The 9798-nt window shown below is 33.2% G+C and overlaps 2 protein-coding genes across 2 annotated transcripts; both read left to right on the top strand.

The window, feature by feature from the left end:
- On the top strand, positions 1-948 carry LOC145583756 (uncharacterized). Its single transcript, XM_081640735.1, has one exon. It carries the CDS (start codon positions 1-3, stop codon positions 946-948), a length of 948 nt encoding a protein of 315 aa, XP_081496861.1.
- A 5297-nt stretch (positions 949-6245) lies between these two features.
- Positions 6246-7605, top strand: LOC145584686 (putative carboxylesterase 6). The gene has a single exon (XM_081641494.1). The coding sequence runs from the start codon at positions 6432-6434 to the stop codon at positions 7440-7442; it is 1011 nt and encodes a 336-aa protein (XP_081497620.1). The 5' UTR covers positions 6246-6431; the 3' UTR covers positions 7443-7605.
- The last annotated feature ends 2193 nt before the right edge of the window (positions 7606-9798 follow it).

Below are 9798 nucleotides of genomic sequence, written 5' to 3'. Positions count from 1 at the left end.
ATGGATAATTTTGTTTATTGGAAGTTTACCAGGGACGGTTCGTTTTCATCTAAAACAGCATATGCAATGCTCGTTCGTCAGTGCTCTTTAGCTGTTTCTTCTATTCGGGTTCCATCTTCTTGGTGGAAACATTTCTGGAATATGCCCATTCTTCCGAGGTGGAAGGTTTTTGGTTGGAAGCTTGTTCATGATGCATTACCGCTTACTACTAAGCTTCAGTCTAGAGGTTTATCAGTAGACCCAGTGTGTGTTTTCTGTCAACAAGATCAGGAGTCAGTATCCCATCTCTTTTGGGATTGTCCTTTCTCCAGCCATCTCTGGGTCTGTGGTCCGTTGGGTTTCAGCCAGGACTCTTTAAACTCTGAACCTTTTCTTGTTTGGTTTACCGCTATTATTTCCCTCTTCCGATACTCCAAATACTGGGACGGTTTAGCTTGGTTTTTTGCTCAGCTTTGGACTATTTGGTTGGCTTGTAACAATGTTTGCTTTCGTCAATCTGCTTCTTCCCTAGAGATGATATTCCGAACAGCTGCAAATTGGGTGGCTAGAAATTCACAGGCCTTTGAGCTCCAACATCAAAATCTACTTATGCGTCCGGTTAATAACTCTCCTTCTCCAGATCTTATTTGTTGTCTTCGATGGATATCTTCGGATTCAGTGGATGTGTGTTTAATTTTCGACGGTGCGTGGTCGTCATCGGATAATTGTGCTGGTATGAATTGGATTATTCGGTCATTTGACTCTTTGCAAGTTCTTGGGGGTGGCTCCAAGGCTTGTCACTCAACTTCAGCTCTGCAGGCGGAATTCCAAGCATGTCTATGGGCACCCCAAATGGGTATTCGAAAAGGTTATAGACGGATTCTCATGTACACCGATTGTTCTACCCTGTTGTCATTGCTATCTGGTTCGGGTTTCAGTTCCTATTTCTTCGAGGTGGTTATTTCATGATATCCATTCTACTCTTTTGAGTCTTTGTGTGTGCAGGCTTACAAAGGTCCCTCGTTCTTGGGTTAACCCGGCTCATTGGTTGGCCACGAAAGCCCGACGTCGTCAGCTTTTGTATTTTTCTTTTTAACTTGTTTGTTTATTGGCTCTTCTTGTAAAAAAAAAAAAAAAAAAAAAAAAAAAAAAAAAGAGAGATAAATTGAATTTTCTCGGGTTTTTTTGTTGTTGTTGAAAGGAGTAACGGTTTATTTTTATAAGTTCAAACTCCCCTAGCGGAAAACTCTTCGAGTCATAACAAACCTCTTCAGGTTTATTTATTTTTATCAAGTAACCAACCCACTTGTTGAGTCACTAATGAATTAATAGGCCTATTTCTTGTGCCAATAACACTGTGGCCGAGTTGTTGTTAAGAAGTATAAGAACATTAAGGATGATACTTTAAAAAAAGGGGGAAAAAAAAAAACTTTAGTATGGAAGGGGTATTATTTGTTGCGAAAATTTATTTATTTTTGTCTTATCAATCATTAGAATTAGTCAGATCATGTTGTGTTAATCTCCCTAAATCACACTTTTTTTTTTTTTTTTTTTTTTTGACAGGCCCCGAATCACATTTAGTTTAGTAGTATTTGGTGGTTTCTAGAGGCACCTCCACGAATCGCATGGTACATCATGTTAAAATAAACATATAACTATAGTAAAAATGACATATTGTTAAAATATAATGAATAGAGTGAAAGAACATACGAAGTATTGTTAAATAATGTTCTTTATCAGAAAACATGATATACTTTATATTTGTTTGTAACGTAAAATTAATTCCTCTGGCACATTTATCGAGATGCAACATTGACCATTAATATATTTAACTATCTTTTAATAAAAATTATAACAAAATTATATTATGAAACAAGACATTATGACAAATCTAATGATATATTATATAATAACATTTATATATTTTATAGAGAGGAAATAATTGAGTCAACCATGGTATGTGAATAATGCAAAAGTCAAAGTGATGCATTTAAAAAAAATGGAGGGAGTATTTATACTAAGTTCTTTTCATATGTCCATTATTATATCAGATAATGTTCTTCATTACTCCCTCCGTTTTTAAATACTTGCTCCACTTTCCTTTTTCGGCCGTTTTTAAATACTTGCTCCATTTCCTTTTTTGGAAAGCTTTTACAATATTTAATTAATTTCTCTCACCAAGTGAACTCAACAATATTTAATTTCATATCATCTCTCCTTTAATTCTCTCCACCACTTTTGGTTTTTTTTACAATTTTTTTATTCTTCTACCAACCCAACTACCTCCATATTTTATTACTTTATCCAATTTCTCTTAAAACTACGCGCATGGAAAAATGGAGCAAGTATTTAAAAACGGAGGGAGTAGATCTTTTGATAAACTATTGTAAGTATCCATGTTCTTTGATTGTAAGTCTAATGTACTTTTGTTTGTGACAAAATATTCATTGATTATTGTGAAATATTATTTGAATTTTGTCTTTAAATCATTGTGAATAAATATAAATAATGTTCATCACATAATAATATTATCATGTTCTTTATATATATTAAGGATGTTCTTTAGGTTTGGAAATTAATCATCATTAGAAGAGGTCCCAAAAGAATATTGTCATCAACCTTATGATGCTCATTTTATAAAAAAAAAAATAAATATAAAATACAGATTATTTAGTTATTGATAATTTATTTTTAAAAATTAAAATTAATAAATAATATTCAAAATTAATATTATAACAACTATAAATAGCGCTAAAAACTAATTTATGAATAACATATATTAAAACATAAATTAAGTATCGAATAACGTAGTAGTCAAATTAAAAGTACATAAGGACTAAATTTAAAGAACATAAGGGTTAAATTCAAAGAATATTGGTGCTACAACACATCAAGATTAAAAAAATAAAAAGAACAAAAAACTAATTAGAACTAGATAAAGGATAAAACAAAAGGACATAAGGGCTATGACAAAATAACATAAAATATATACAAAAAAGAATATAAGTAATATGTTAAGAAATAGTGCCTTGAATTGGGAGCTAGGAAATTCAGGAGTTGGGAAACTTGTGTTGCATAGTTGGGACGTTGCAGCAAGACTCGCTCATGTCTTAGGTAGACATGGGCATGCCTCGACGAAGAAGCTGGGAAGATGCAACGATACACGGCCATGCCTTAGGGAGACATGGGCGTGTCTCAACGGAGAATATGAGCACTCGCACTGACACGCCCATGTCAAAATCTGACATGTCCGTGTCGTTTTGTTTTCAAGTTATTGCTTTGTTTCTGATCCAGGACACGCCCATGCCCTGCATGACACGCCCATGCTTGGGATTTTTTGGCCGATTTTGAGTAGTTTGTTCGTGGGCCTTATTTCCTTAATTAAGGCATTTCTTTCCTAGTGTAGGGGTTATTATAAATACTCCTAGGTTATTTCCTAGCCGCGACAATCATTAGTTGAATGATTATTCAGAAATCTGAGAGCCTTTTGTGTATTTCTCATCTGTGAGTTCTGAGAGAGAAAACATTAGAAATCCGAGAGACAATTAATCTGTTTTCTGTGATTGGTCTCAAATCTGTTCTGAATCAGTAGTCTGTATTCACCAATATCAATAAAACTATTACTCTCGCCTGCCCGTGGACGTAGCCAACTCATTGTTGGTGAACCACGTAAATCTGCGTGTTAGTTATATTGTTTTGCATTCTTTATTTGTTAATATATATTATTTTAAAGATTAATATCTGTAATTCTTGACATTGAAAAATTTCAAAAAGTGGATTTTAATAAACTATATATTGAGATGATTCAAACAAAATCCTAGTTAGTTTTATCGTAATTATAAATCACAAAAGCTAGTGAAAGATTAATTTGCGAATAATGTAAAAGTTAAATAGTGTCAAATAAAAAATCTACGGAGAAAGTAAGGAGTATAATGTTAAGTATTTAGCCATGAGAAGTGTGTATGAGTGACTTTTTTTTTTAAAAAAAAAAAAAAAAAATTACTAATTCTTAAATGATCCAAATATGTTCTTATTTTTTTTCTAAAGGTAACCTCTCATATATCAAACCAAGCTAGGTGAGGAGGACAAAACACTTTGAAAAGTGGGAAAAACAATAAAGCCAATAAGAGAATCCTCACTAAGTCTCGTAATGAGTTTGCTGACTTGATCCCCCGATTTTATAATTATACTCGTAAAAGATAAGCTTTTTTAGTACTCCCTCCATTTCTTATTGATAGTCTCTTATAATAGGTAAAATTTTACGGAAATTAAAAAACTTAAGTAAGTTAAATAAAAAGTAGTAAAAGTACATTAAAAAGGTAAATTTATATGGGATATGCAAAAAATATTAAGAGAGAAAGTAATAAAAATATATGAAAATGCAAAATTTACATAGGAAACCTAAATTTACACAAATATTGTTGCAAATTGGAGGGAATTTTGGTAAAAAAAAAAAAAATTAATATTAGTAGTAGTTGGAAAAAACAAATGAGACTATTATTTTAGAACTTAAATTAGGCCATAAGAGAGTATTAATAAGGAACGGAGGAAATAGTATTTTAAGTCGGTCAATAAGGGATGAATGAAAATTAATACGGTCAATAAGGAAGAATAAATGAGTAGCTCACTTATTTATGTAATTTCAATGGAAATTGCTCTGGAAAAGAGTGCATTTTATTGATGTGATGTACCACACACCTAACTTGTAGTTGTGGGCCTTGTGGCCAGACCAGTCAAGTAAACAAATCTTCAAAAATTCTACCCCGTAGTAACGTTCTATTCATCAATTTTTTTTAATCGGTCGTTTTCCATCATCTCCGGTTCTCCACCTAAATAAAATACAAAGTATAATAATACAATACCACTAAAAAGGTGTTACTATTAATAAGAAACAGATAAAAATGAGAATAAACGATAATTTAAATGGTTAAAGGCTTCCTCTCGATTTAAGGTGATCATGAAATCATTCGCTCTTGTAGCTTTCTAATCAAAAAAAAAAAAAAAAATGTGAAAATTGAAACAATAAGCCTCGTAGCTCCCAATCAATCAACCTATTTATGAAAGTAATCCCATTTATTCTTATATATCGAGTAAGGCCCTTTTTTTTTAACTGTCGAGTCCGACTCTGTTATGCTTTGCTGAGCACAACCTCAGTATTTTAATACTCGAAACACAACTTTTATCACGCTTTTTGAGGTGGTGATTAAACTAGGTAAACGAATGAATTAAGCTATGAAATTTAAACCGTTGCAATTTATCCCTTTCTTCTTATAGGTGGTAAATTTTTATAAATTAATTTATTCGTTTACCTAGTCTAATATCTTCCTTAAAATGCGTGTCGAAGGTGTTATTGCAACTAAATAAAAACAGAGGAAGTATAAATTAGTTGTTTTGTTCTGCTGACACCTGTTCTACTATGTTGAAATTTGCTCTACTTTGTCAGAGCTTAAAAAAGTAGGGCCTAAACCTACATCCATCAAGGTAACCCTATATATTCATCGCAACAACCCTATAACATAATTATTACTTTAAATCCGGGAGTTTTGTGCATCCAAGTGTATTTGTTTGTTTATTTTATGATAAAATGAGCAATACTCATTGAAATGAGCAAAAAATATACTCTTGGGTGCACCATACACTCGGGTGTATAAAACAATTTCTAAGTGACCACACCATATGCCTAGTCACATATCCATAAGAATTTATGAAATAAATATTGTACTCGTAATTAATTACGTAGTAGATATAGAAAAAGTATATTTCATACTTCATTAGTTCTTATTATTATTATTATTATTATTATTATTATTATTATTTATTTTTATTGTTACATAAGGGTTGGACACAATTTTTTTGTTAGTAGGGATGAGAGAGAAAAGTAAAAATACAAGATTGTCCATGTGATTATATGGTATTTGTAGTGCGAACACAAATATTACCTCCGTTTCATATTATTTGCAACGATTTGACATAAAGTCGAGAGAAAAAATATCTAATCGTTACAAATAATATAAAACAAAAGTGGTATTTCTTTTCCTAAAATAAAAATGGTGCAATATTTGTGATACAGAATCTTTTATAATTAAAAGACAAGTGGTGTAAGGTTAAAAAAAACATAAGTATCTATATCAATAGTGCAATTTTATTTTGAAAAAAGACTTGAAGGGAATAGTCTTGTAGCCAAAAACTGGAATATTAGGTAACATCAAAAGGAGACACTCCGTAGTAAAGCATGTTACTACATCACCCTATTATTTTACATGCAAATACTACCAAATGTCCATGAAATTTCCAATCTAATGCATGCATTGTTACCTTTTTTTTCCACATGTTATTAGACTATTATAAATAGCTCTTAGAATTCATCAAAATACTGAGTAGAACACACCAAACTCATCTAGTAACAAACTCTCTCTTACTAACTAAAACTCCCACCATACCTTTTTTTAGCCATGCCGGTCCAAGAGAGAAATCTAGTTGATGAGGTCTCCGGTTGGCTTAGGATTTACGATGACGGTTCCGTGGACCGGTCATGGGTCGGGCCACCCGAGGCAAAGTTCATGGTTGACCCGGTTCCGGCCCATGAAGAATTCATCGACGGGGTTGCTGTCCGTGATGTGGACCCCAAATCAGGTCCTCGGATTCGGGTCTACATGCCTGAGACCCGACCCGAGGATGACCCGAATGAGAAGTTACCCGTGATCCTCCACTTCCCGGGTGGTGGTTTTTGCATAAGTGAGGCCGATTGGTTTATGTATTATGTGTTTTACTCAAAGTTAGCCAAGTTGGGCCGGGCCATTGTCATCTCGGTCTACCTTCAGCATGCTCCCGAGAACCGACTCCCGTCTGCTGTTAATGAGGGGTTCTCGGCCCTATTATGGCTCACCTCATTGGCCCAATCCAAGGCCCATGATGAGTGGCTCACGGGCCGGGCTGATTTTGGACGGGTTTTTTTAATCGGGGATAGCTCAGGTGGTAACCTAGTCCATGAAGTGGGGGCCCAAGGTGGAAAAACTAATTTGAGCCCATTGAAACTAGCCGGGTCGATTCCGATCCACCCGGGTGTGGTTCGAGCCACGAGAAGCCGGTCTGAGTTAGAAATGCCCCAAACCCCATTTTTGACCCTAGACATGGCTGATAAGTTTTTGAGCCTAGCCTTACCAATTGGGAGCACCAAGGATCACCCAATTACATGCCCAATGGGCCCCGCCGCACCGCCTTTAGATGGGCTCCAATTGCCACCAATCATGTATTGTTTGGCTGAAAAGGATTTGTTCATTGACACACAAATGGAATTCTATGAAGCCTTGAAGAAGGCTAACAAAAATGTGGAGCTTTATATGAGTGAAAATATGACTCATAGCTTTTACCTCAATAAAATGGCAGTGGACCATGATCCTGAGACTAAGGCCCAAACTGATAATCTTTATGATGCTATGATTGAATTCATCAAAAGACATTGATTGATTGGAGAAAAAGACATATCAATAGACAATAGTCACAATAATGAAGGTGTTTTTGTCACTTTAGATGTGATTTGTGGTGTGACATTGTAGTAATGTAGCTTCATTTTGTCCTAATAAATGATTATGTAGGTTTAATGGTGATGTAATTTAGATTAAGATCTTTGTTATTTGGATTTTGTCGACAAACAATTTTATGAATACTTCTTGCTCTATTTTCATTGCTTTTTTTTTTTTTTTTTTTTTTTTTTTTTTTTTTTTTTTTTTTTTGGAATGTTATACTTCGTATTAAAGCTTCATATTTGTTGCAATTTTGTTTTTTATTTTTTATTTTTATAATTTTCTCCATTCATAATAGGGGTCTCAATTTTAAGATTTCTCTATGTCCGTCTTCTTGTTAAATTAATTCTTTAGACTCTCTGTGACAATATTACAAAGTAAAAAGGAAGGAGAAAGCATGCTCTCTCTAGTTTGGTCTTTTCACTATTTTAGTTATGTGAATTGTGGACTAACCAACTCTTGATGGCTTGACTGCTTGAGTAACCAACAAAATTTAAGTCTTAGTTTACTTTTATTTTATTTTATTTTATTACCAGTACTATTTTTAATTTTGGATGGAAACCTTTTTTTTTTTTTTTTTTTTTTTTATTGATACCTCCAAAGCCCAACTAACTAACCAAATCCCCACGAAAACACTACGACATTTACACTCAGTGTACAAATCAATTTTACACACTACAAATAGAATTTGGCAAACTCAGCAGGTCCCATAAAAAAGAAGAGAGAAGCTGAAATTTTAGTAGGAAGAATTAAGAGGGGATTTTTTTTGGCATTTTCTCAGACAAGTAGTCTTTGCAGCGGGAGAAATTTGGATGGCGCCAACATAGCTTTGTGAATTTTAATTAGGAGAGAGAAAGTATCTCATTTATCTTCTTCTTCAATCCATGATTTTTTTTTTAGAAGAATCAATCCATAATTTCATCCCAACTCTGTTCTTCTCAATTTTTTTATATTTTATTTTTTTTCATTTTAATCAGCTTAAACTAATTACTATCTCTCTCCTCCTTTTACGTGGGTGGTTGTTAACGTGGGCGGTGATCTTCGGGGAGGGTGGTGATGGTGTGTGGTGGGCAAATGCAGGCGGTGCGCTTGTTATTGGCAAGTTGGGATCGGGCGATGGTGAGATTTGATAGGATGGTCGAACTGCAAGTTGCATAACAAAAGAGATTTTATATTATAATAATTACATAACAAATAATTGCATAGCATAATGGATGAATTGGCTCAAATCCAAAGACAAAGATGTCTGCAATAACTCAGAAACCATTGTTACACTTACAGTATTATTCATACGATTGCTGCTTACAAGGTGTTTGACGAAACGCCTCGATGAGTTTTATCAATAATATTATCTCATTCGATACCACCAAAATATGTAATTTGTTACTAATAATGTTTTTGTGATGCAATAAAAATATAATTAGTACAAGACAATATTTTTTACATACGAAGAATATTAATGTATGTGTACTCTATATTTCTTATTGTAGAATGTAATGCATACTAAAGTTAGATGCTCAAGGAAAATGAAAAGTATATCATTGTTATAAAGAATATAATTCAATATTTTATTAGACATGCATAATTCTATGAATGTATAATGAATTAACACTATTCCAATTACATATTAGGATTTAGGAGTAATAGGCTATCAGGCCCGTATCTGAACCAGGGCAGCCGGGGCGGTGGCCCAGGGCCCACGGAAACTAAGGGCCCCAAATTTTGTTAACTTCTAAGTTATTAATATGTGTTTATAAAAAATTAGGCTGCACATGGTAACATTGTTGTGAGCATGGCGTGATGGGTTTTTTCAATTGTTGAGTTTTACGTCATGCTATCTGGCAGGTCGTGGGTTCGATGATACTTAGGTTGTATTCTTCCTTTTTTAAAAAAAAATTTGTATTTATATTCTTTTCTCTTGGGTGATTTCCTTTCAAATAAGGTATCTTTTCAACTCTTTCTTTGACTTCTTTACTATCTTAATAAAAAAATAACTTTTTGTTTCATTTTCTATCATATCTATAATTCATACAAGTGTTTCACTATGTATAGTACAATACAAAGTATTACCTATCAAATTTCATAGTTTAATTAATATCATATCTATAATTCATACAAGTGGAGAACTTTTTTCATTTTCTATTATTTATTTTTAATATTGTACCCAATCAATTGTTTGTAATCAAGTAGAATTGCTAAGATACTAGATAATGAACAGATTAGTGATCGATATCATTTGTTAGAGAGATAGTTAAACAATTGTATCTGCATAGGTTGTCAAAAACCTTTGTACGAA

This window comes from Chenopodium album, chromosome 16 (assembly GCF_948465745.1).
Source record: "Chenopodium album chromosome 16, dcCheAlbu1.1, whole genome shotgun sequence".
NCBI lineage: Eukaryota > Viridiplantae > Streptophyta > Magnoliopsida > Caryophyllales > Amaranthaceae > Chenopodium > Chenopodium album.
This window is presented reverse-complemented; position numbering and strand designations above follow the sequence as displayed.

What these genes read in the sequence shown, in the direction of transcription:
- LOC145583756 (XM_081640735.1), top strand. Translation starts at nt 1, where the DNA reads ATGGATAATTTTGTTTATTGGAAGTTTACCAGGGACGGTTCGTTTTCA.
- LOC145584686 (XM_081641494.1), top strand. Translation starts at nt 6,432, where the DNA reads ATGCCGGTCCAAGAGAGAAATCTAGTTGATGAGGTCTCCGGTTGGCTT.